The sequence below is a fragment of the Melitaea cinxia genome, chromosome 10 (genome assembly GCF_905220565.1).
Source record: "Melitaea cinxia chromosome 10, ilMelCinx1.1, whole genome shotgun sequence".
NCBI lineage: Eukaryota > Metazoa > Arthropoda > Insecta > Lepidoptera > Nymphalidae > Melitaea > Melitaea cinxia.
Window position 1 is genome coordinate 4,638,620 of NC_059403.1, and position 27,512 is coordinate 4,666,131.

The 27,512-nt window shown below is 35.1% G+C and overlaps 3 protein-coding genes across 9 annotated transcripts in view; 1 reads left to right on the forward strand and 2 right to left on the reverse strand.

The window, feature by feature from the left end:
* Positions 1-8,009: 8,009 nt before the first annotated feature.
* LOC123657342 lies at positions 8,010-8,943 on the forward strand. The gene has a single exon (XM_045592908.1). It carries the CDS (start codon positions 8,481-8,483, stop codon positions 8,928-8,930), a length of 450 nt encoding a protein of 149 aa, XP_045448864.1. The 5' UTR covers positions 8,010-8,480; the 3' UTR covers positions 8,931-8,943.
* A 680-nt stretch (positions 8,944-9,623) lies between these two features.
* Positions 9,624-13,249, reverse strand: LOC123657341 (E3 ubiquitin-protein ligase RING1). The gene is made up of 4 exons (XM_045592907.1): positions 12,403-13,249; positions 11,742-11,914; positions 10,654-10,826; positions 9,624-10,191 (listed from the first exon to the last, which is right to left on the reverse strand). Exons 1-4 carry the CDS (start codon positions 13,143-13,145, stop codon positions 10,147-10,149), a joined length of 1,134 nt encoding a protein of 377 aa, XP_045448863.1. The 5' UTR covers positions 13,146-13,249; the 3' UTR covers positions 9,624-10,146.
* A 3,297-nt stretch (positions 13,250-16,546) lies between these two features.
* Positions 16,547-27,512, reverse strand: part of LOC123657181 — a 57,850-nt gene continuing 46,884 nt past the window's right edge. Inside the window, exons 1-3 of one of the 7 annotated variants that reach the window (XM_045592758.1) lie at positions 25,239-25,340; positions 18,369-18,496; positions 16,547-18,270 (exon numbers count right to left, since the gene is read on the reverse strand). In XM_045592758.1, coding sequence (XP_045448714.1) covers positions 16,765-18,270; positions 18,369-18,386 — 1,524 coding nt within the window. In that variant the 5' untranslated portion in view covers positions 18,387-18,496; positions 25,239-25,340 and the 3' untranslated portion in view covers positions 16,547-16,764. The other 6 variants (XM_045592757.1, XM_045592759.1, XM_045592761.1 and 3 more) reach the window with 6 other exon arrangements.

Genomic DNA, 27,512 nt, shown 5'->3' on the forward strand with positions numbered 1-27,512 from the left:
CGCGAAGAAAATTTGTAAACATTGTTTACAAAATACATTATTCAACTAACTTCACTTCATTTACTTGTACTCATAAGCACATGACATAAACAGCTAACTTCACAGAGGCAACTTACCGTCGGCAGCGCAGACTGGTGGCTGAAAATGAACTACAATTATGTACAAGTTTTTAGGGACAGGCGGGCTATGCTTTAGTACGTAGCGATCGTTCTCCTGTTCTCTATGCTCCATGCTTTAGTACGTAGCGATCGTTCTCCTGTTCTCTATGCTCCATGGACAGTCGACAAAAATGACAACGTCTAAAAATTGATGGCAACCACAAACAACCGCAAATTGAAACGTTACCGCAAAACAAGATTATTTTACAGATATTAATTTTCTGTTTTATCATTTACATAAGCAATTGATACTTGTAATTTTTACCATTAGATATTTGGATGTAGTACCTAATAATAATTAAATATTATTATTATTGTTTATAAAGCCTTATTGCCGAAATCTAATAGGGGTACATTATTCATTATTGTGAAAATCTGTTATCTCTGCCTACCTCTCTGCAAAAACGATGTAAGGTAGATGGTAGGTATTACAAATTATATAATTATGCGGAAAATGCAACAACACATTTTATTTAAGTTTTTAATGATTTTTTGTATTTCAATACATAATTTCATACTTGCATAAGCGCACGATCTTCTACATAGGTTTTGCAACAACGGTAGTGGGGGGAAGGATACTTCGGTATAATAGTTGTGTTTTCTTTTCAATTTACGGCCACCAACGTAAAATAGATAGTAAATGTCACACAATTTAGATGGAACACATAGATCAAGTAAAAAGAATAGATAACGCACTTAGCACAAAAAAGTGAAGCCACTTTTTTAAATATGTGTGAGTGAGTGAAGTGTTGACACTTTTTAAAAAAAGTCCCTGAAAATTTTATTAAATGGGATTAAACACAATTAATTTAATATTGGTAAAATGGGTATGCGAAAATAAAAATCTGTTTATAGTTTTAAATATATTTACTCCTTTTTTGCTTCAAATTGTTAAATAAATCTGTTGCAGCCATTTTTTGATTTAATGAATTATATAAATCTGTCAATGAAAATTGCGTTTTTAAGTAATTGATGATTCCTCTGAAGGGCAAGTTCCTGTTTTAAAGACGTCTAACTCTTTGCTGTAATGATTTAATTTTTTTAAAAATAAAGTTCCTGTTTTTTTAACTTTTCTCTTAGTTTATGTTTTCTAGGTGTATCAAAGATTGAATCTTGGTTAACGACTAATTTTAGACTCATCCTAGGTAGGTCTTAGAACAAAAAATTCAACATTGAAATACCTAGTAGTAAGTAGTACTATATACGTTATAGTACTCTGCGAAGTCCACGTCTTGTACCGTACATGTCAGCTTTATCAAAATGGTTTGAACAAACCACACTAGATGAGGATGGCTGTCGTTGTAGTTCATTTCAGCTCAGTCGCACAGCAGCTACCTATTCTATCTCCTATTAAAATATTCGTTGGAAACCTAAAATCATGATATTTAGTAGTAAAATATGAGTAGTTAATTCACAAATTTAAACAGACAAAAACGAGTTAAAAATTCATATTGACTTCAATTTAGGTAAAACATAAAATCACACGATAAAAAAAAAACACAATAATGATGTCCACTTTCTACTTAATTATTTTTCTATGATTGCCTACAATTTACTTACCCGCATTTTGGGCTAATTGAAATAAAAATTACTGGTAACACTCCCTCGGTACGTCATTTCGGGGCATAAAAATTATAAGTTCCGGATAACCTCAATATTATTTTGGAATAACAAAAAATATAAAGTTTTGTATGTATTTACGTGTGAAACGATATTTCTTCAGACTTTTTGTTCACTTTGGTATTGTTTTTGCACCATTTAATTACAAAAGAACGGCATTTTATAGGCAAAGTTACTGTACGAGGCCTCGTGAGATACTAACGAAAATGAGCGTAGTTTGATGCATATGTGTGCGTGAGCGCGTGTGTTTACTTGAAGGAGCCGAGTTTTGTGGCTTCACTAACAACAAAGGCCGCGCATTATCTACTTTTTTTTACTTCGTTCGTTTGTTCTAAAAATAGACACATTTAAATGGATTTTAATTTAGCTTTACGATAGTGAATACACGTTCCCATTTTTGCTAACGCAAGCTTCGTTACCGCCCACAATCGTATGTTCAAATACGCACTACCGTACTTCGGAACGCAAACAAATCTGTAGGTAAATCGCTCGACGTCATAGATGACGTTAATGTTCGCAACCACATCATGCCCACTTCACCCACAAAATACAGGTGAGTCTTCATAAAGTGCACATATCAAAATCAGGGAAACTACACCCTATTTCATGGATGTAAAAATTATCAAAAAAAATAAATAAAATAATTAGATAAAAAAATTATATTTGATTTTTAATGAATATTTTAATTTTTTTAATTGCAGCTGCTAGCCCTATTTAAATAAATCTGTGTAACTTTTAAACTAACTATTTTTTAATTTTACGGCATACAGGGATAGAAAAAATTGTAAAGATGATACTGCCATTTTAGAAAATAATCTTTCAATGTTTTTAACGGCAGATTTTCAACAACAGCAACATACAGCTATTGAAAATCTGACTGCAGAAAATTCTGCTAATCTAGACCTGGAAGTCATTTTTATCTGATGCAGTTGAAGCAGTGGCGCCGCAAGCGACGCCAGAAGCACAAGCTTGTGCATATGTGTGTGGCTTTATTTTTAAAAAACTAAGGAACGGTGACTATGAAAATTGCCAAAAGGTATTTTTAACAGATGACCCTGAAGCCATATACCTGTTCACAAGTTTTAGAGCGTATAATACTTCTTAAAATACCTTAAACTATTTAAATAAGGATATTGTAATATGAGTCGAAAGTATTGCGACAATTACTAATAATTATCTTCAAGAAAATGGTTTTGTAAATGATATAAAAAAAACATAATGATACTTTTTGAATGCTTAGATTACAGTTGCTTAAAGAAATGTGGGATTCATGCAGATGAAAACAAAAACTACATTAAAATGAGCACATTTTGTATTGTGATAAAGAGATATACAACAATAACAAACCGACAAATGGAGGACGAAGAAAAAAATAAATCTTTAGAAAGAAAAATTCAAATATTAAGAAACAAATAATTGATAAAATATACTCTGGCTTTTTCATTGGCATTAAGCTAATACATTTCGGTTACCATTTACTTGGTTTGTTAAGTAAATATTCTCTATGTGCGCAGCTTAGAGAATATTTACTTAGCAATCCAAACAATAATAAATTCAAGGCAAATTTGAATATTCCCGCCCGTATTTTTCATCTGGTGCTAATTCATAGTGGAGCTAGTGTATGTAAGTGAATACATCTATGGTTGCATTTGTTTTTACTATGAAGACGTCGTTCTTCTCTCGCTCGGTAGAGAGTACTATATTCTTTGGTATGGACTATGGTATGGACTTTTAAAAATTCGTGATCGTGACGCCACGCCGTGACGTATTTGATCAGTAAAAATTTTACCCCACATGCGCCTAAAGAAGTTTCACTTAAAAAAAAAACAATCTCATTTGAGTTAGCAAAAACGCAACAATAATTTCACGGAAATCCATGTTGAATTAAGTTTTATTCTGATGCATACGAAATACTTACTCATAACCCCCACAGCTGCATGTTTTGCATGTTGTGAGCACACAGCTGACACCTGACAGTGCGCAAATATGTGTTCTACTTATAAAATTCGCATACAACACCCGCGTCGTTTTTTTTTTTTTACGTTAGTGGAACGGCAGTTCGCGGTCGAGGCTGGTCGTTGCGTGTTTATAGTGAAACGCACCCATAAACGTTCAAAGATAACTGGAGATAGGAAAATTAGCTTACCAATGGGGGAACTAGCTTCTAGCCTATGTGCACCCGGGTGCAATTAATAACGTGGTGCCCGAATTTTTTTCAATATTTCGCCAATTACAATCTGTCTACGACATATTCTGCGCCCTTACATGCGACTCTCGACTCTCCCTAACATTTGGAACTCGGGTGCACCGCACCCCCTGTACTTTAATTAAAGCCGCCTCTGCCTACAAATGCAACATTGTGCCAGCTCCTATTATTAAGCAAATGTTGGTCAGAAGTGAGACTAACAATATTTTTTTAGTTCAGTCCAGTTACGAAAAAGCACAATTATTCTTAATCGATATAAAGAGTTATAAAGATGTTTCTACTAACATATTTGCGTTCCCGTGGGGAATCTGCATATTCCCTAATCCCCTAATTTATTACTGACAGTTCACCTAAAGTAATGTCAGTAAGAAGATTTATGGTTCTTTGCTTCTATATAAGTATGTTGTGCTTCTCTAGCACAACTGAAAGTCATTAGACCAATCAGTAGGTAGGCTACGATAGAAATACCCATATGAAAATCATTAATATCCTTGATAGTTGATGGCCCATATCTACCTCGTTATTATCGACTAAACCCTGCTGAAAATTCCAAAATTCCTTAATTCGACTATTATCTCAAACATTCTATCGTCATTACATACCTAAAATATAAAAAAAAAAAAACACTTTTTTATTTCCCCTTTTTTCTCTAAAGTACTTAATAAGATGAACTGTTTATCAACAGATTAATTCAGATCAGAAACCTGTCCTTTATCAGCCAATATTGTATTAGTTACAAGATTTAAACATAGTCAGTGGGGCTCTTTTATAATGTTGTCACTCAACAAAACAAGAAGCCATCCGGTGTTGTAAATAATATTACTTTATATTATGGCACACTAGGCGCACTTCGTTCCGCCATATTTATTTTCGAGATAGTCATTTTTAAACAACGAGTAAACCTACTCGTATTCGTAGATTATCAAAATTTGTGAAACAGGAATAAATATGGTGATTCGCGTTTACGTAAACATTGTTTATATCCTTTTATTAATACATTATTTACGTTGGAATGAGATATGAGTTTGTATGAGCGTTCAACAATTTTCTAACGTTGTAGGTCTTAGCTTTATTGATGTACTTATCACATTAAATATCACATTCTACTATTTAGTGAGGTGTATGTAAAATTTTAGTTTCGTTCTAGATAAATATAAAAATAATTAACTCAATTCTTTAAATTTTAAGTATGAATATTGTATATCCACATTTAAAATATTTTTATAACTAGCGACCCGCACCGGCTTCGCACGGGTGCAATGCTGATACTAAATATAAAATAAACATTTGCAATGTAAGCGCAAAAAAATGTGTTCATTTCATCATCACCATCATCACATCATAGCAGCCTTTCGCAGTCCACTACTGGACATAGGCCTCCACAAGTTCACGCCAAAAATGGCGTGAACTATGTGTTTTGCCCATAGTCACAACGCTGGGCAGGCGGGTTGGTGACCGCAGGGATAGCTTTGTCGCACCGAAGACGCTGCTGCCCGTCTTTAGCCTGTATATTTCAAAGCCAGCAGTTAGATGGTTATCCCGCCATCGGTCGGCTTTTTAAGTTCCAAGGTAGTAGTTGAACTGTGTTATCCCTTAGTCGCCTCTTACGAGACCCACGGGAAGAGAGGGGGTGGCTATATTCTTTGATGCCGTAACCACACAGCATAGTGTTTATTTACGACATCACATTAGAAACTTCTAAAACTATTAGTGTTTCTCTACTATATTATGCATATGTATACATATAAAACTTCTTCTGGAATAACTCTATTTACTAAAGAAAACCGCATAAAAATCCGTTGCGTAGTTATCTACATACAGACAGCGGGATTAAGCGACTTTGTTTTATACTATGTAATGATAAGTCAATTCATTTAAATACTTCATAAAAAGTATATTTCTTGTCATTACATATCTATCATTGGATATTGATAAAATTGTATTTCCAATTAATGTCTAAATGAAAAAACATTTGACGAAACAGGTTTTAAATTAAGTGGTATCGCTAGTTTTTAATGGTTCTAGTGATATAAGTTTAGCGCTCCTGGTTTTATGGTGCAGTTAATGTCTTACAAGAACAAAAAATAAGTAGATATTCTAAAAATAATTATAGGTACCTCAGCGTGCACAATCGGTATTATTTTTTGTAGACACAATTGGAAGCAATGCAGTTTAAAAATCTAGAAACCTACAGATAGTTGTTTCATACCTCGGTTGCCTAAACGAGGGACGAGGAAATAAAAACGAGGAACGACGAGGAAATAAAAAGATAAAAAGAGCCTTTATTCAGACTTGGTGCCTATGCCTATAATATATTTAAATAATTATTCGAGGAACTCAACAAGTAGGTACCCACAAATTCTTTTCAATTCAGGAACGCGATGCATTTTTTTATTACTGATCTTGTATTAGCATCTGCAGTGCTTGTGCAGAACTAAGAAAACCAGGCCTTTCGACTCGCCTTACGGTTTTTGCCTCCCTTTGAAACTATTTGATTTTGCCTATTTCAAGTGTAAAACGGGTAGTTAGTTAGTAGACAGTGTGGGAGATAGTAATAGCTAGATAGTAGGAAACTTAAATAACATCTTCAATTTATAGTAGTCGATTTGCGATTTTATTTCCACCAATCTTGCGAACCTTTTCACAATCGTTTGAAAGTCATTAGTTTTTAACAATAACAATACTTCTTAAGTTTTATTACAATCCGTTCGTCTATTAGTTATAATCTGTACCCATATTAGTTAAAGTTTACCAAATTTATATTATAGCTGCTATGCCAACAAAAACTAGTTTTTACAACATCGTTCAATATGAAACAGTAAGGCCATTAAACCAATCAATCAATCAATTAAATAGTAAGTAGGCATACATATATCTAGACGTAGTAAAGTAGGTACTAGGTAAGTTGGCACGGAACTCTTTAAATGTACTCGTAAGTCTGAATTCTGATGGTTTCTTGCAAAGATATTTGTACATACATATTGTCTATCTTTATCTATATTTAACTATATAATAACAGAAAAAAGGTTGTTGTGAAAAAACAAATATTTCGTGGTCATAAGACAATTATTGTAATTTACAATGGATTATAATTATGTACTTGTTAATATATTGTTATTGTATCAGCGTTACAAAACTACATTATCCAGAAAAAGCTATAAATGTTAGTAAAAATACTTATATTGCGACGTGGTGAGACATGAAATAGCATGAATAGCATATTACTTTATATTAGATTAGGGTAAGAGACCGATACACATTTAGTGAAGCTATTGTTACGTTTAACAATAATAAGTTAGCTTAAAGATGTATTGTTATTTATAAAAAATAGCTACATTACAGTGTCTTGATTTGAATATAGTGCTCTTCAAAAACACGTATAACAACTTATATATAATGAAGTTGAAATAACAACAAACTCCAACAAATACTTATAGATGTAAGGAAAGTATAGTGTTTGTACGTCTGTATATCCTGACGACGCGTTGGCGCAACGGTCACAGCACTGGTTTGTGGCTATTGCGCTTAAGGTTGCGGGTTCTATCCCGCACATGACAAACGTTTGTATTGGCCATGCAGATGTTTGCTGTGGTCTGGGTGTATGTGCAGTCCTTGTGGGTCTCGCCACCGTGCCTCGGAGAGCACGTTAAGCCATCGGTCCCGGTCGTTATCATGTACACCTGGACAACGATCGTTACTAATAATAGGGAATATATCCGCCAACCCGCATTGGAGCAGCGTAGTGGATTAAGTGCAAAACCATTCTTGTAGTTCCTAGATCATTGTACTTCGAATAAATTTCCAATTATGTTTTCCGAGATATTTGTTATTCCTACAATAAAATAAAATAAAATTCAAAGTCAAGTCACATCACACTAAGGTAGCATGAAGATAATTACCAAATAAGACAGGAGTCGTGCGATTATTCAGAGGGCGAGTCTATTGTTTTCGCTCTGCCCTGATATTTCCCATGAATGAATGCCGCGATTCGAGGTCAAGACGTGTTTTTTACCTGACGTGATGTAATGTCGTCGTGATACATTCACCTCGAAATTTTAGATACATTTCCGTCCACTTGTTAATCAACTTCATAATACGGAATAAATCTTTAGTACTTATTCTGTGATACAAAATTTTACGCATGCGTATAATACTGTTATCAAGGTGTCGTGAACTTGTGAAACGTAGACGATGCACACAAGTGTAGTTTATTTGCGTTTGAAAACGGTTCGCTCGTGAGTCGTGAGTGATGTAAACCTATTTTTGAGCAAAGTTAACCTCACTTCTTTTTAGTAAGATTAAGGTGATTCATAGATTCGTTTGTGTTTTATACCATTAATATAGTGAAGGATGTGTAATGTCATTATTACCAGGAATTAAATTACTTTGGCATGTACTGATGTGTATCTAGGACGTATCGATTGTCGTGTAATGTCAAAATATTAAATCGATAAGAAACATGGAAGCAATTATGATAACATATAAATGACAAAAATATGGATAAATGTTTTACCGTCTGCGGCTGTGATGATCTTGAAGGCGTGACAAAATCGGATTTAGACCGATATACGGATAAAATTGAAAATGTTCTCAACGATGAAAAGGGGCGTCGATTGTTTAGAAACTTCATGTTTTCAAGCAACATGAGAAGCGGTCGTCGGGCGCTCGATCTTTGGGAAAATATTGAAAGATTACTCATTCACAAGGATGAAGACAGTTCATCTTTTCGGAATTATTTGAGAGATTATGATCGATTAACTGATGCGGCTGAAAGAGTTGAGGAATTAGATTTCGCCACCATGGAGAGATTAGTCCTTGCGCGCGATTCAGAAAATAAAGAACAAATGGAAGAAGTACTTAGAGCTTTAAAAGTAGAAGTAACAAAAGCACTCAGAAGAGAATATAACGCTTTTCGAATACGTTTTATGCCTTCGAAAAACAACTAATACACATTTTAATGAAGATTCACTGTGCCTTGCTTGTATAAGCGTTCATATTTCGCGCCATTTTCTAGTACCTACTACGCAAAGGGTTTATTTTATATTCTTATATCTTTGAAAATTTAAACAGTTTGAACTTAAACAAGATATACAAAATGTTGTTGATGAAAAAGTTTTTGTTGAAATAGTACTGCAGCACAATTTTTTTTTAAATCTTGTGACTTAAAAAAAGTTTTTTTGTTTTGTAAGTTTAAAAGTGAGAAATAAATTATTTTTATTAATGCTTATTCGTTATTTTTTTAACCCTTAGTTAACATAACTTTATGCATTTATTATAAAATACTATCATCACATCAGCCTATCACAGTCCTCTACTGGACATAGGCCTCCACAAGTTCGAGCCAAAAATGGCGTTAACTCATGTGTTTTGCCCATAGTCACAACGCTATCGGCAGGCAAGTTGGTGACCGCAGGGCTGGCTTTGTCGTACCGAAGACACTGCTGCCCGTCTTCGGCCTGTGTATTTCAAAGCAAGCAGTTGGATGGTTATTCTGCCATCGGTTGACTTTTTAAGTTCCAAGGTGGTAGTGGAACTGTGTTATCCCTTAATCGCCTCTTACGACACCCACGGGAAGAAAGCGGGTGGCTATATTCTCTAATGCCGTAACCACACAAAATGGTATAAATAAAAACAATATATTACAGGTTGAACGTAATTTAATTATAATTGCACAACTATACACATGTCTAATAGGATTATATCTGAAAATTATAAAACCATATTACTGAATCATGGATTTCCAGATTCCAACTTCTTTTGTACAAAGATATTGTTTCAGTACATCATCATAATAAGAATAAAATAACATCTAATATCTTTATATAAAATATTACGTGTATTTCACACTATGTAGGCTTATTTTTTAAATGATAAAACATAATATTACATTTAGCAATTCTCAGTTCTCACAATTTTTTTTATGTAATTCATACAAATACAATATTGAACTTACTCTTCAAATACATGTTTTAAATTACTTATAAGATTTTAAGAAATTTTTATTAAAACTTATTCATACAAATATTAATATAATATTTATTACAATTTATTAGATGTTAAAAGAGTCCATGTCTCGTTTAAAATTTAATTTATCCCTAAAACTATGTAATAAGCACTGTTTTCATTTTAGTTATTATAGCATAACTAAAATGTAAATTATTTCTAGGTTTTCTTCCAAGAATAATACATTTCCAGAGGCTTGTTTACCTAAAAAAACAAAATAAAAAGTTAATAAAAACAAGAAAGTAAATACTGAAAATGCTATAATATGGTTATTATTTATATTGCCAGTACAATTAATGATAATTATACTGGCATCATAATAATCTTAATATATATAAATCTCGTGTCACAATGTTTGTCCGCGATGAACTCTTAAACTACTTAACCGATTTTAATCAAATTTGCACACTGTGTGCAGTTTGATCCAACTTGAAAGATAGGGTATATTTTGTTTTGATATATGTAATTATTATATTTAAGAAAAAAAATAAGGCGATACGAAGTTTGCCAGGTCAGCTAGTGTAAGGTAAATATTTGCTATCTTAATATGATTAAATTTTATAAGTATAGAATTAAAGATTATTGCCAGTGGTCATAAATTTCAAGTAAAAAAAACTTAAATTATAATTGACTTTTAAACTATAAAATAAAAAGTTAATTGCACACCTTCCAGAATTTATCATTGATCTGCCTCAAAGTTTGTGAGCCAGCAAGGGGCACAAACTGACCGGGAGATGGTGCTACATAGATGCAAAAGTTTAGAAGACGATATGCTTCAGGTAGTTCTGCGTCTAAGTCCAGAGTTAGACGCATAGCTAAGTACTTGCTAAGGTGATCCACTGGAAAGAGCAAATAATATAAATACAATTTTAAAACCTTTAAATTTCTTTATTAATCATTTTTTACTAGTTTAAGGTTCCAACAAAAAAGTTATGTAAGTATTTCATTTACAGACAGTCTGATAAGTAGATAGATAATCTAATGGGAAATAGTAGGTACAATGCTACAAAAGTTCTGGTGTAGTGGTGGCATGTATTTGCATAAAAAGACTAAATTGCTGTTCCGAGTGATTTCTGCTGTACAAATATTTGTTTGTTTATTTAATCCACTAGTGGTAACTACATTGATACAGAGCATTGAATATAAATACAACAAGATACAGAAAGTCAAAAACAGCTGCAAAAGTTTGGATATACCTAGAAAAATATTTCAGAGGAATAAAAGGACAAAACAATATTTAGAAATGATCATTCACCTCACACACAAACATAGTAAGAAACAAACTAATGTCGACACAACATGCAATGGAGAGAAGTATCCTGAGACTGAAAAATATACAAAAAACTGAGAACAAAGATACAAGACAAAAAACTAAACTGACCAATGTTCTTAAACATGGATTAAAACTGAAATGGCAGTGGGCAGGACACTTTGCTAGAAGTACAGATAAAAGGTGGTCCCTAAGAACCACAATATGGTCGGGTCCACTGGGAAAAAGAAATATAGATAGACCAAGGGTTAAATGGGTGGATGATATAATCTCAGTGGTTAGTGAAAGTTGGCTATCTACTGCAAAAAATAGAGAAAAATGGAAAAGTTCGAGAAGGCTTTTTTACTCAGAAGGGGTCCAAGAATTAATTAAGTATATAATTTTATAAAACTTGTATAAAGTAATCGCTATGTAGCTATTTTGTTTGGATAAATAAAGCTTTATTATTATTTTTATACATGTAGCAGATATAACAAGATAGTACCTGAGGCATTAGCAGTCGTTTTCAGATATCGAACAGAGCTGTCCCTCAGAGCTCTCATGAGCTGGTTGTCTCCCGTCATTTCCGTGGGGTGCGGCTTGAACACCAACTCTATTTCGTTTGGGTTCAGTGGCTCCCCTTCCCCCTCTGTGTCCATTGAATTCTCACCTTCGGTTCTAGAATTAATTAATGAACAAGTAAGTTTGATACTCTTAATAAGTTGTTCATCTCTCTTATCTGATTTACATTACTAGATATGATATAAAAGTATAATGAAATTATAGATATATTTTAAATGAATGAATATTCAGTAGTAAAAATAAAATACTAAAATAAAATAATTTACATTATTATTAGGTTTCGATAAAATCAATTTAATAGATGGGTATAAATTTAATGTACAAGATTTATGAAAAGTGAAATTGAGTTAGATGTGGAGCATCATAAATTTGATGCTATAAATTGTGTGGTAATTTGGAACATCATTAAAAAAAAACTATTTATATAGTGCTATGTTGTGCTTTACATATTATTGTATTAGTTTGCTTTCAATTCAATTATATGTGAGTGGGTTTAAATCTTTTGATAGCAGTAAAATCTATGCTTCAAGGCTACAAATGATTTTTTTTAAATGTTATTTCAAAGTTATCACTCTGAAACTGACCTGCCATCACTAGATTCACTCTCCTCACTTCGTTCTGAAGTTAAAATAGACTTTGCTCTTTTAGTTGTGGTCGTGTTTTTTGATATAGAACTAACATTTGATGGGACCGGGGATGGAGTGCTTCTTACAGAAGCGGGGTTCGACGTCGATTGACCAGGTGGAGTCGGATTACTCGTGGTAGAGGTACTGTCCTTGGGCACTGATGAGCTGCTCCCGTTCTGTGTAGGCTCCGAGGTGCCGTTGGAGTTGGATGGATTACTATTGTCTTCATGATTTTTTCTAGCTCTTTGTGGTCTGTTTTGTGATTGTAATTTTATGCCTTCTGTTATTGAATTAACCAGCGACGCTTGTGAGTGCGACATGTTTATTTTAGCCAAAACACGTTCTTGATGAGCCTCATACTCATCTCTGCTCGGGTAAATTTTCGATATTAATAAATCGAAGTTTGGATCAGGCCTCAGAGATCTCTTGGATACAAGTTTTTTACGGCACGTAGGGCATTCCTTATTGCCGGATCTAAGAGCCGTTATAATACAGTCTGAACAAAACCTGTGAAGGCATTCTTTAGTAGTCATAGTCTTTTTGAGCATATCCAAACAAATGGGACACATTAATTCACTATGTAAGCTACGTGGGGAGACTGCGATTTCAGTGGCATCTGTTATAACTTCCTGCGGAGTACGATGAAGTTCGTAAAGGGAAAGCTCCCATGTTTTATTCTGAGATGGCTCCGTTGAAGACATTTTGAGGTTTAATAATTAATTCAAGCGTCCGATTAAAAAATTGTAAACATTATAGGAATTTGACAATTCGCACTGCCTTCGCCATGTTATGATTAAATCCATAGACAACCACTTCTTGCAATTATTATTTATACTTTTATTTTACTCTAAAGTCTATGGGCTAAATTATTAAACACGTTTACAGTTTTCGACTTTACGATAGAGTCAAATAGCACTATTCAACATAGGTATTCTTTATTTGTATAAATAGGACTAAATAGCTTGATGATGATGGATCCTAGTTCTACTCGTAACTTAATCTACAGTATACTGTAGGCAGCCCCAAAGTCCCAAACTGAATAGGCCTTTCAGTGATACCATATACTCCGATTACGATTATTTTAACCCTTAATTAATTAAATCTTTAGGTGAATCGCTGACATTCGTAATTTTTTATTACAAAGTTTAACTTGCTGAGTTATTTTAAATGATCGGTGTATATTTTAAATTATTTGGTGCATGTTGATTACACAATTATTGGATTATGGTTTTGGATTGGTTTTCATAATGGTATTATTTTATTCATAGAGTAAATAATATATATGAGATAGTAAAAAATGTAGAGCTTGAATATTTTAATAGGGACCTTTATGCCACCGATTGGCATTTATTTAATCAACTACTGAATTACTGAATTACTCTGTATAGACTAGACAGTTAAAAAGTTCAATATACTTCGTTATCCCTCTTTGACAAACACGCCCCAGGAAAAGTTATCAGAATCCGGAAAGATCAATTGTTGCCTTGGCTAACTCATACCTGTAAGTACATGATAGAACTGCGTAATAAAGCTTTTGAAACGTATAGAGAATTGAAATTAGAAGCTCAAAACGATAGTACAAAGACCTTAAAAGACTTGTTAAAACTAGTATATTAAACGAGAAAAGGGCATACTTCAATGAATATGTAAACTATACTACGAGTATAAGAAATAGTAAATTGTTGTGGCAAAATATTAAAAAGAAGATAGTAATAGATCCTTCGAAATTTGATACCCTTCCAGACTGTTTTAGTGATCCTCATATTATTAATAATCATTTTTAAATATTCCTCACAGGAAAAATGTTCTTAAGACTTTATCATTTTTTAATGCTCATAAATAACAAGTCTATTTTTTAATTATCTGCAGTTAGTGAAAATAGCATTACCGCGCATATTACGTCCTTAACATCAAACGCCACTGGTAGTGACGGCTTTAACAGAGACGGCTTTAACAGAGACATGCTTACTCTTCCTTGCACTCTAAATATAATAACCCCATCTTGTAAACAAATCTATTACGAATTGTGTTGTTCCTCTCTGCTGGAAATTAGTACTAGTTAACCCACTACCTAAGGTTGACCGTCCGATTTAAATGAGCTTAGACCTATTAGCAATTTACCATATTTGTCAAAATTATTGGAAAGCGCTGTGTATAATCAGTTAATGAAATACGTCGAAGAGAACAAGATGCTACCGGAATTACAGGCTGGCTTCCGAGGGGGTGGAGGTACCAGTGGCGTAGTGTAGTGGGCAGCAGGGGCGGCTCACCCAGGTGGAACTTTTATGGGGGTGGCAAAATTTAACAATACTTATACAAATAAAAATATTTTGTAAATATTTGAACCATGTTATATTATTTTTATCACAACTACAAATTCGAACCGAGTGAAAGGCGCGCGGAATTTTTAATTACTTATTTTGTGGCGAAGTCAGGGAATCCCTTTACTTTGAATGATATTTTGTAACGACTGGCAAGATCTTAACTTGCGGGAATTCTCCGTTTATGACTAATAATCAGCGAGAATGACTTCTCTTACATACAAGAAGTAAGAGACAGCTATCCTTTAATTGAAACCATTAATTCGGACCATTATTCTGAGTATCAGACAACAAGAATTTATTATCGCAAAACCACAGAGAAAAAGATCTGATCTTTTTTTATAACTCTTCAGTGAGTGAAAACTAGCTCTTATTCAGATCTTTCTTATCAGATCCAGAATCGTATTCTGTGGTTGATAACTATTTTTATTGTACTTATTCTAGCCCCACAAATATCGTTGTCGACTTTGGAACCACGTAAAAAAGCGACAAGCCAAAAATAAATCCATCCATAATGATTTAGTAAAAAGCGGTTATTTGAGTATTACAAACAGACACTCCAATTTTTTTTGTATGATGTATAGATATAACCCGTACAATGCAAAATAATGATGACTTTTTTTGCCGAAAAGTTCTCTATAATAATGTATGTAATATGTAGTAAATGTTTCCACGCAAAATAGGCGCACTGAGACGTCGAGTTGCGGAGAATAGCCCGTGGAAAATCAAATCATGTAATGTGTAGTATACAATCAAAAGAATTATCTAAATAAGAGGGTGGCAGAATTTTCTTCCGCCCCGGGCGGAATCCACGCGGCTCCCACTGCGAGGTACGGTAACTGCATTGTTGGATGTGATAGGTAATTAGATAATATTTTGCTACAGATCCACGACAGTGTGATTCATGCGGTAGTAGCGTTGACAAGACTGTGTCTACTACACTGACGACGGTGATGACACAATTGGCAGGTTCCTTAGCCTGGTATCCGAAGGGGTCGAGGCACGGTAACTGCATTGTTGGATGTGATAGATCATATTTTAGCAGAATGGGACTTGGGCAATGTAGTATTTCATCTTTATTGGATTTTTCGCGGGCTTTTGACTGTCGTAACATCCAACTCATGTTAGGAAACTGAATTAGTACAAAATCGACTCATAAACCGTTTCTAAATTATATGGAGTTGTCATTATAATAGATTTTTATTAAGTTACGAAAACTATTTTAATAATTTTTTAAAAGTTATAAGTTACCACGATGACACCCATTAAAAACGGAGGATTTCGTTAAAAAAAAAAACAATACCTACATTCAATTTACGTAAGACGACATCGATCACTGATTTCAGAAAGGGTTGAAAACTCGCAGGACTTCAATCTAACTATAATCTATCTTTGCTATTGTCTGTATCATCATATATATTAGTTAAAATGTTTGCCTCCCTTTTTAGAAAAACCTCACAATGACTCCACATAAATTATATATCATTTTATAGATAATTGGTGGCTCTACCGGCATCAACAACTAAAAAATGTAGTATTGCTTTTGTTTTTGTAAATTAATCAATTATTAAAATTATATATAAGACGGCTTTAATTTTGAAACAACGTAAACATGATTGACGGTCGGTAAATTTTTGGTTCTATTTCAAATCAACTCACATGTAAAATAAATACTTTTTTGTGATTTTGTAAAGTGATAATTATTATACTTATTTAGTGCGAATTATTCGCACGGGAATAGCTAGTATAAATACATTAAGAAAAGGTATATTATAAATATATTAAGTAAACAAAAATTTAATAAAAAAAACAACAACTATCTACCTTTAAAGTAAGCTTTAAGAGTACTTCCAATTCGTCATTATAAAACATTTACTTATTAAGGTATTGGAAAACATATTATGTACTTAGTATTCAAATGATAAAAAAAAATTATAATTATTTTCATTTACGTTTGTATTTTCATTAATAAATAGTGTTATTGCTCTTGGCGTTGCTATTACAGTTGAACAGGAATCACTATCGTGTTTTCTCTATTCATACCTAGATTATTAAGAAGCATGTATATTATATTCCCTTTATGTTGTAAAATAGGTTCCGTATTTATTAAATCCATACCATTTCTTCCAATCGAAGGAAATTGTGGGCCAACATTTGGTTGCATAACATGATTCGCCAGGCCAATAATAGATTGTTGATCTGTTGGTTGTGGCAAAAATGAAGACAGACGCTGCATAATTGATAGAACATCTCGATCTGACATTATTGGACGGTGGTTGAACGGCATGTTATTGAAAACTGATTCATAATTTGGTTGCTGATTAAACAAACTATTGTACTGGCCATGCTGCTGATTGATTGGATGAATCTTAAACTTGTCTTGGTTTTGAAGATGATTAAATAAATTCATGACTACTTGAAGAAATTGAGGATTTTCGTATAATAAATGTAGATCTACTTGCGGCAATTGATCAAATATTTTGTCAAGTTGTTGAGTAGCAACAGCTGGTAGCTTATTTTTAACAAGCGTTTGGGTGAGCTGATGCTTTAGGTCTTCAAATACTGGATCTGTTCGCTGTCCCAAAATCGATGGTTTGCTTTGAGAGTTTAAACCGATTAGTTGGTTTACTGGGTTGAAGTCGATCGGTCGGTTTAATGGGTTTAAATCTTTTGGTTGGTTTAATAGGTTTAAATCGATTGGGTGGTTTAATGGGTTAATAGCCTTAAGGTTGTCTTGCACAGTTTTTTGATCGTTTGGTAGTAGTTGCTTTGAAGTCAACGACTGAATAATCGACGAACCTTGATTGGATTGGTAGTTCTTCACTTTTTCATCAATTTCTTTTAAAGCGTTGGAATGTTTGTTCAAATCCAATTCATCTTTTTTTTCGTTTTGGTTGGGTAGTAGTTGGTTTAATGGGTTTAAATCGATTGGATGGTTTAATGAGTTTATAACCTTAAGGTTGTCTTGAACAATTTGTTGATCGTTTGGTAGTAGTTGATTTGGACTCAACGGCTGAAGAATCGACGAAACTTGATTGGATTGGTAGTTCTTCACTTTTTCGTCAATTTCTTTTAAAGCATCGGAATGTTTGTTCAAATCCAATTCATCTTTTTTTTCGTTTTGGTTGGGTAGTATTTCGTTTAAATGACTTAAATCGATGGGATGGTTTAATGAGTTTACAACCTTAAGGTTGTCTTGAACAATTTGTTGATCGTTTGGTAGTAGTTGCTTTGAAGTCAACGTCTGAATAATCGACGAACCTTGATTGGATTGGTAGTTCTTCACTTTTTCATCAATTTCTTTTAAAGCATTGGAATGTTTATTTAAATCCAATTCATCTTTTTTTTCGTTTTGGTTGAGTACTTCTTTTATCTGTTTTGGCGCCTTATTTACTTCTGCTTGGAATTTATTGTACGCTTCTCCTGGTTTTATATTATTGACAAACCTGTTCATTTCAAACGCCTGATGTCCATTTGTGAATAAAGTAAGTGACAACACTATTACCTATAAATAAAAACACAAATTTAGTTAAGGTTTGGGCAAGGAATAATTTTAAATTACAATCAAAGTGAATATTTATAATAGTAAAATAATAAATATACCGCAATTCTCGAGGCCATCGTTTAGATCGAACTGTTAGTTGTTTATGAGAGAAATATCGATGTATCGTAATTTATATTGACGAAAAGATTGTTAATATCGGAATCAATTAACGGTTTTTCACATTACGCTAATAGAAAAAGCGATTAAAAACTTAAATTATCAATATATGAATGACAGACCAAATTATGATTGGTATTTGATGAATATTTCTAACATTAAATTGTAATTTTATTAAAATTTGTCTATTATCAAGTATCAATTAGCGTATAAATAACTGAGTCAAGTGCAACTCGAAAAAACAATTTTTAAGGAGCTTAAAAAACAAAAAAATTTTGCGCTACTGCTGGTCATTGACGCTGTGTATTCGATTTTTCGAATAACCCATGTTTCGGTGGCAATGAAGATTTTTATTTCACTCGGGCAGAGATCTTTTAGTTTATCCGTTTGAATAAAACCTCCAATACGTTTTAAATATTACAATACAAGTTGTAGTTTGTGTTTAAAATTTCTTTATATCTATACTATACACTATTGTGTTACAATAATCAATAAAATCTCTTGATCTACAGGATTGCATAAAGGCCTCATCTATACAAATAAAAGAATTGGAGTGTCTGTTTGTGATATTAAAATAATGGCTTTTTACTAAATGCATATGGATCTATACACAGTACCAAAATGACATTTTTTTCAATTTTTCCCTGTCTGTCTGTTTGTTCCGGCTAATCTTTTTATCTGGCCATAAATAATCCACTTCGACCTTTAGAAAGAGACAATCGGCTAATTTCGGCTTTGAATCGCGTCTGTAGTTTAAGATCCACGATCCCAGACCTTCCTTATTTTCTGAATGCTGAAACATATCTAAAAGGTACCTACCTTTAAACGAGCAATTCTTGTATACACATTTAAAATATGATCTAATTAGTTTCTGGCAATAAATACTGCCGAAAGAAGGTATGAAGGCATTATGAATTTCATATATTTTTTATTACAATATTCTATTAATATAATAACTGATGTAATATATATGTTAAACCATTTTACGTACGTATAGCAGCTCATATAATACGTTTATTTTATACGGTAACACTACTTTATTGTATATATATTATATTTCGCCCTTCAAAAAATAAGAAAGGTCTGGAGTGCCTGGGATCCTAACTAGATCAGCAAACAAGCGTAGGGTCACTTGCTAGTAAGCAATTCCGTAGCTTATAGACGTCTATGACGTCTGCAACTCCAGAAGCATCGCAAGCGCGTTGCAGACCCCATCCCCAGTTCCTCCCAAGAGCTCTGGTCACCTTACTCACCAACAGGAACACAACACTACTTGAAAACAGTGTTATTTAGCTGTGATCTTCCGTAAGGTCGAGGTACTGTACTCGGATATTTTTAACCATATTCCAAAAAGTACCGGTCACTAACCCGCCTGCCCAGCGTGGTGGCTATGCGCAAAACACATGAGTTCACGTTATTTTTGGCGTAAACTTGTGGAGGCCTATGTCCAGCAGTGGCTTGGCAGCAGTGGTGGCTGTAATGATGATGATCCAAAAAGTAGGAGGTTCTCAATTTTACTGTGTGTGTTTTAAGTGTCTTACCTCATAACTTCTTACTGGGTGGAACGATTTTAAGGATTCTTTTTTTAATCGAAAGGTTGGTGCTTGTTACGTAATGTCCCGATTAAATTTTATTGAAATCTGATTTCATTACTATAAATGATATTAGTATATTGTGTCTATGGTTTACTTCCTAAGGCAGGGCGGACCCCGGACTCGGCTTCGTCGGTGCGACCGGTGGTGTTGCTGAACGAAGCTGGGAAACTCTTGGAGAGAATAGTGGCTTCCCGGCTCGTTCAGCACCTGGAGGAGGGCTCGGGACCCGGACTCTCGGAATCCCAATTCGGGTTTCGAGCGCGCCGGTCGACCATCGACGCCCTCAAACGCCTACGGGCGGTGACGGGTGAAGCGGAACACAAGAGGGAGGTGGTGCTCGCGGTGTCGTTGGACATCGCGAACGCCTTCAACAGCCTCCCGCATGCAGTGATTCGGGAGGCACTCAAATTCTTCGGAGTACCCCCGTATCTAGGGAGGCTGCTGGAGGCGTACCTCTCCGATCGCAAAGTAGGCCTCGAAAATCGGTCGGGGTCCGTGGAGTGGCGGCGGGTCGGCTGCGGTGTCCCACAGGGATCGGTGCTGGGCCCGATCCTGTGGGACATCGGATACGACTGGGTCCTGCGAGGCCGTCTCCTCCCCGGGATGGGTGTCATTTGCTACGCGGATGACACTCTCGTTTACTCCCGGGGACGAGACTATAAGGAGGCGGCGCGGCTGGCTGAGGTCGGACTCGACCTCGTGATCAGCCGCATAAAGAGTTTGGGGCTTCGTGTCAGAATTGAAAAGACCGAAGCCCTCCTCTTTCGCGGGACCGGACGCAAGGGATCCCCACCGGGGGCTACCCTGCAGATCGGAGAGGGGAGGGTCAGGATGAGCTCCCAAATGAAATATTTGGGGCTCATCCTTGACGGAGGGTGGACCTTCGGTCCACACTTCGCTATGGTGGGACCGAAGGTCGTGAAGGTGGCGAGTGCACTGGGCAGACTCCTCCCGAACCTCGGAGGACCCAGCGCCGCCTGCAGGCAGCTATATTCCGGAGTCTGCCGGAGTATGGCGACGTACGGTGCCCCGGTTTGGGCGGATCGCCTCACTGCGAAGAATAAGGCCGCACTGCGGTCGGCGCAGAAGATCATCGCAGTGAGGGTGATTCGGGGGTATCGTACGGTATCGTGGGCTGCAGCTACTGCTCTAGCTGGCGACCCCCCGTGGGAGCTCGTGGCGGAGGTCCTTGCCGAGACCTACTCATACGTCTCGGGTAGGAGGGCTCTCGGTGAGAACCTCACGTTGGACGGGATCCTACGGGTGCGCCGGATGGGGCAAGAAGCATTAATGCGGAGGTGGGGGGAGGACCTGGTGGAGCAGCCGTATGGCACACGCGTAACGGCTGCCTTGCGCCCGGTCCTTGAGCGGTGGATGCGCCGTAAGCGCAAACCCCTCACCTTCCGTCTGACGCAGGTTCTCACCGGGCACGGCTGCTTTGGTGAATACTTGTGTCGGACGGCCCAAAGGGAGCCGACGACTGAATGTCACGATTGTGGCGCGGCGGTGGACTCTGCCCAGCACACCCTCGAGGTGTGCCCGAGATGGGCGGCGCTACGTCGCGATCTGACGACAGTCCTCGGAGGGGACTTGTCACTGCCGAGCGTTATCACCGCGATGCTCGGTGACGACGAGTCCTGGAAGGCGATGGTCTCCTTCTGCGAGACAGTAATGTCCCAGAAGGAGAACGACGAGCGGATGAGAGAGGGGGCCGCCGACGAGGCCTCCGTCCGCAGGCGACGAACGGGGGTGCGTAGGAGGCGCTACTTAATGCGTCTCCAGTAACGCCCCTGTGCCCTTGTCGGGCCGGGATGGGAACCCGGTCCTGCTAGACATGGCGTCGTCGGGATTGTTCAGAGGTGAGCCGGACAGTCCCATGGAGGAGAAGTCTGGTCTTTTCGCCGAGGCCAGCCTGTCGCTGGAGGGATCCTGTTGCCTGCAGTTCCGGGACCCTCCAATTAAAGCGGCTGAAGGCTCCCGCAGGGGTTTTGGTCGGTAGTGCACCCCCAAGTGCTAAGCCGACATACGGTCTAGGAATGCCTACCCGGGCATCCTGGATATCACCCGTAAATGGGTTACCCTGCGATATCAAAAAAAAAAAAAAAAAAAAAAATTGTGTCTATGGGTACCTACTAAAAATCTGAGAAAAATATGTTTGTGGACGTAACATTTCGACTTTTTGCTATTACAAATATTAAACCCATAAAATGTTTCGTATTTCTTAAATTCCGAAACAAGACTATAGTCTTTGTGCATGCGTCACGCAATTAATAACGCTTTCTTCGGTTTCGGTGAAATTTCAGTAAAGTGAAATTTTATTCATGCTTTAAGTTTTTTTTTCTTTTCGTGTACTGTCAAACAATTTAACGAAAGAACAACACACTAAGTATGTAAAAATGTACATTAGATTGCTTAACAAGTCTCTGGACACGACATTAACTTAGGAGACACACGTGAAGTTTTTCATTGGCTGGATGCGTGCTTTCAATGCTTCCTGATTACAACATTATAAATGATAAAAAATAAATAAACAAGTTTAATGTAGTGTGCAAAAGTAACCTCTAATATCCCACTGCTGGGCATAGGCCTCTATCTCTATGTAGGACAACCGCTCTAGTGTAGAGGTGCATGTATTAAAGGAAGCAGATCCCTGTTGTTGTGCTTTTAAGGCAGTAAAGAATAAAGCCATCCCCTCTCTTCCCGTGGGTATCGTAAGAAGCGACTAAGGATTAACACAGTTCCACTACCACCTTGAAATTTAAAAAGCCGATCGATGGCGGGATAACCACCTAACTATTGGTTTTCAAATACACATTCCGGGAAGACACATGACGGGAAGCAGCATCTTCGGGGCGACAAAGCTAACCCTGTAGTCACCAACCCGACTGTTCAGCGTGGTGACTATGGGCTAAATACGTGCGTTCGCGTCATTTTTGGGGAGAACTTGTGGAGGCCTATGTTCAGCAGTGAATAGCGATAGGCTGAAGTGAGTATGAGTGAGTGATCCCCACTTATTATTGAGATATTGTAGATGTAGAGCCGAGAAGTTTAAATAAAATTATGTATAGGTGAGCTAACAAAAAAATTTTCTTTAAAAAATGACATACTTTGTTGACAGAATTTTTATTACATCATATAATTTAAGATACATTGAAACGATTTAACATCTTAGTATTTGGTATTATTATTATAGTGTTTTCGTAAAAGGATCACGTTGCCTAAGGAAAAAGTAAGAGGAAGAAACTAAATTCATTAAAAAAAATGTCATTAAATTTCTACTCATTAAATTTCAATTCATTAAATTCATTCATTCATTAAACTAATTTCATTTAAATGGAAAATAATTTAACAAAGTTACGTAACCAGCTGCTCATTAACATACCTACATATATTTCTGGAATATCAATGTCTAGTTCTAAATTATTGTAACGTTGATCACTCGTATATGATTGGTCGTGATTATGATGATCGGTAATGGTACGGGTGATGCAGATTGGATGCGACCACATATCCACATTCATTACACGTTAGATACACTCATGTACAGAAAAAAAAACTACTGATTCAGATCATCTAGAACATTTTGAAACATTACAGGACTAAGGCTAAAAACTTCAAGGCAAAATAGAAAATATGTTCATAAAGAAATTAAAAAAAATTAAAAAATGTTTGTGAAATGTTTAATGTTTTAGTCATTTTCACATCAAAATATAAAATAAATTCTGTACTTTGACTATTAAAAAATATCCATATGTATTAATTGTAGTTCAAAGTGTTATAATACTTTGTGTTAATACCCAATATGTATGTACCTACGAATCAAACGCAAAAAAAGAAATCCCCGAAACCGCAAAGATGAATAACAGACATGGAATCAAAGAAAAGATCCACTTATAATTTTTATTATAAAAACCCCAATTAAGCATTTTAAGCATTGACAGATGCAATTATTGTGTTTACGTTTCCGGTCTAGTAATGCTGCTCCTGTGGATAACACGCGCCGCTTACGAAATTACAGAAATTACTTTCTCTGAATTACTGTTTCAATATCATAACATAACTATATTATTAAACATTAAAGACAGAGAAAAGATTCATAAGTATGCTTATAAAAACATTAATTTTTTATATATTCATAGAAGTTTTCGATTCACGAGCTGTTAATTTTTATCGATAATTAAAATTTTTAATGCCTATATTTAATTCTAAACACACAGGAGTAAAGGTTAAAAAATTATTTAAATCATAGATGAAAAATAAAAAGTAATTAAACGTTCAAACAAGCAAATAAACGACTTCGTTTCATAGTCAAATTATTTCGCTACACTATTCTGAGATAATAGGTCCACCTTAATAGTTAATTGAAGCTTAGCCTTCACGTAGCAAGTCGTAATTACAAGTCTAAGCACGGAAGGCGTGTTCTACTGTATAAGTTGGCATGTAGCCAGTGACAATTTGGTCTGTTCGTATCGACATTTGGCTTGTGAGTTGGTAATATGACGCTGTGAAGTTAACGCAAAAATAACTAACTATATAGGTACTTCACTACCATTATCTATTTCCCCTGTGATTTGTTTCGATTGTAAGGTTTTAAGTAATATGTCAAGTCATATTGTTATTGTCGCCATGTTTTTATTTACTTTTTATTATATTTATATATATGTCTATGTAATTTAGCTAAAGCGCTAATGCAGAAAAAATGTAACATGTATCGCTCTTAACATATGTGTATCGTGTTTAAAAAATAGTTAAATGTTCAAGTTACAAGTTTCTGATTCACCTTGTACTTCTTGTGCCTCAGGGTAAAATACTGGCTCTAGCAAAGTAGGTAGTTATGGACACCGTTTAAGGTATTATTATTGATAAATTTTAGTTATTAAAGATATAACTCATACAATATTCAAAATTTATAAGTCGTTTTAAGTGTACTGAAGTGGACTTTGAATATATTAGTATTATTTTAAACTAAATTACAATCTTATTCATTTTTCTGTTTTTATTTAAGTATTGTTTGTGGCACAAATGTATTTATGGGAGGGAGCATGTATATTCATAGGTAATAGGAGGTACAACAAAAATAATAAATAAATAAACGCCTCAACAAACTCAACGGTCCCCAGGATTTACTCCTGCGTTGTAGATTCGGAAACACACACAACACACTAGCACAAACGCCCAAAGCCCGACAAACATCTAAATTCTGTATGCAGTACTCACTATGAACAATACAAATCTGTGCTGGGTGCAGGGATAGAGCCCGTGACCGCTGCGCTAACGCGTCGTCAATATACAGTACTACTCAGCAAATGTTAATATTAAATAAATTATTAAAAAAAAATATAAATTATTGATTATATCAAACGACATACAAAAAATTAAGACGTTGTAAAATATCTGATACACACGAAACAACACCAATGCAAATGTGTGGTGGTATATAAAGTTAACGCACTAAATAATTTTGTACTCTTGAGTAAACAGTGTAAATATGAACCGAAATTCTGAGTACGTATAGAGAGTTGTGTAATTTATATTTTTTACTAAATTTATTTAACATTTTTTTCATTTATTAGCATGTGAGATTTCGATTTTATTTTTTGGTAATGTACTTAATTTATCTACTCGCCAATAGATGGCATTATAACTTACCAATTTTGTTGTTTGTGCTTTAGAATAAAAAGAGAATCATCGAAATCGGACACAGTAAAAAGTTATGAGGTAACACACAAAAAAAGTAGACAGTTAAAATATAAGAATTTATTGAAAATGAGTAGAGTAGGTATTTTTAAAACTCCCTGACGAATTTAATAAAGGCGAGGTCGAGTATCATTAAATAATAGGTAAATGACCTTTTCTTTTACATTATATTTTAATAATCATGACTTCTCATTTCAAACCGTAATACTTACTGTTTGATTAACCTGTTGACACAGTACAGTATGTAACCCTGCTATCTGCACCAGGTGATGTAGGTTCGATTCACGGCTCAAGTCTGGGTGTATTATATGTATTTACTTATATATGTCGTATTCATAATTATGTATATTATATCAGTCGGCTGTTACCTATGCCACAAGTATTAAGGGACTTATCTTAGGTCTTACAGACGACCGTGTATGTTGTCTATTTTAAAAAAGACGAACAAAACCAAATTGCATAAATTAAAATTAATGATTCAACAACACCTCCCACCAATGCACCTATTAGTAAGTTTTTAAACGAAATTTGTAGTATTATTGTTGTAGTTATTATCCGTGAAATAAAATTACATTGTTGCTTTGTTTTTAAATGCGTCAAAAGCCTATGCGACCCTCTTTTATTATCTCTCACGCTTCGATAACTATGATCAATACCCTCTATCATTAGGTACGTTCCAGTAACGCTTGGATAGACTTAAGAAAAATTATAGTACAAAGGTTCCATAACATACGCATTAATTATTTAAAAAAACAGGTACTTTATAAATCATTAGTTTTTTTTTCCTTCATTTGTAAGTCTAAATAGGACATATTATGTACGGACGTGTTTGTGTTGCTATATATTTTTATTGAGTTTTTCAATGCAATGAAAGACGTGAAATAATGTAGCTTTGCATTTTTTAGGAAAATATTTTTCTATCTAAAGGTACCTAATTATCTTTAAAATAATTAATTAGCTAAGCTTTAGATTAGTAATCTGTTTACCACTAATTCTTGATTTCTTATATTATCTCTATACAACTCAATATCTCAACTGAGGTAGGGCACAGTAGTAAATATCTTGCTCAAAACCTGGGGTGGCCCGACTCGGGAGGTACCTAGACCTTACAAAAAATTACAGCTAAATAATACTGCTTTCAAGCAGTGTTGTGTTTCTGTGGTGAGTAAGGTGACCAGAGCTCCTGGGGAGATTAGAGGTAGTGTCGGCAATGCGCTTGCGATGCTTTTGGTGTAGCAGGCGTCCAGGCGCAGACGATAAGCTACGGTAATCGCTACCATAATACTATTAGGTGAGCCGTACGTTAGTTTGCTGACCTAGTTGTATATAAATAAAAGCTAACAATAATCGAAAAATATCGAATAACGAAATCACTTTCTTTTTAACCCAAAAAAAAATACTATCTAATTTTTCTTCGTATAAAAACACATTAGTATGTTGATGTTAAATTTGGACGTTGTCAATATTTCTACAAACACGTATGTAAAATAATAATTTAATTTAATCATAATGTGATTTGTCTATATCTATTTGGTTAATCCATTCGATGATGCGTAAAAGCTAAAAGAAAGGGTACGCTCTAATGACCTGAATGAATAAAAAATGGCGAAACTTTGACATTGACATACGTCAAATGAGGAATTCAATCCCATGTGGGTTTCATGTGGGTGCTATCAATTTTTTTTTATCCTCAAATAAAAATGCAACGAAGAATCGTCTACAGCTTCAAATTATACGATTAAAAATAGCGTTGACATAAAAATAAATATAAATAATTAATCTTCGAACTGGTGT

What these genes read in the sequence shown, in the direction of transcription:
- LOC123657341 (XM_045592907.1), bottom strand. Translation starts at nt 13,145, where the DNA reads ATGTCTTCAACGGAGCCATCTCAGAATAAAACATGGGAGCTTTCCCTT. An exon ending in AACGACTGCTAATGCCTCAG is followed by an intron (nt 10,827 to 11,741) that starts GTACTATCTTGT and finishes TGCTCTTTCCAG; the next exon opens with TGGATCACCTTAGCAAGTAC. An exon ending in TCAATGATAAATTCTGGAAG is followed by an intron (nt 10,192 to 10,653) that starts GTGTGCAATTAA and finishes TTGTTTTTTTAG; the next exon opens with GTAAACAAGCCTCTGGAAAT.
- LOC123657342 (XM_045592908.1), top strand. Translation starts at nt 8,481, where the DNA reads ATGGATAAATGTTTTACCGTCTGCGGCTGTGATGATCTTGAAGGCGTG.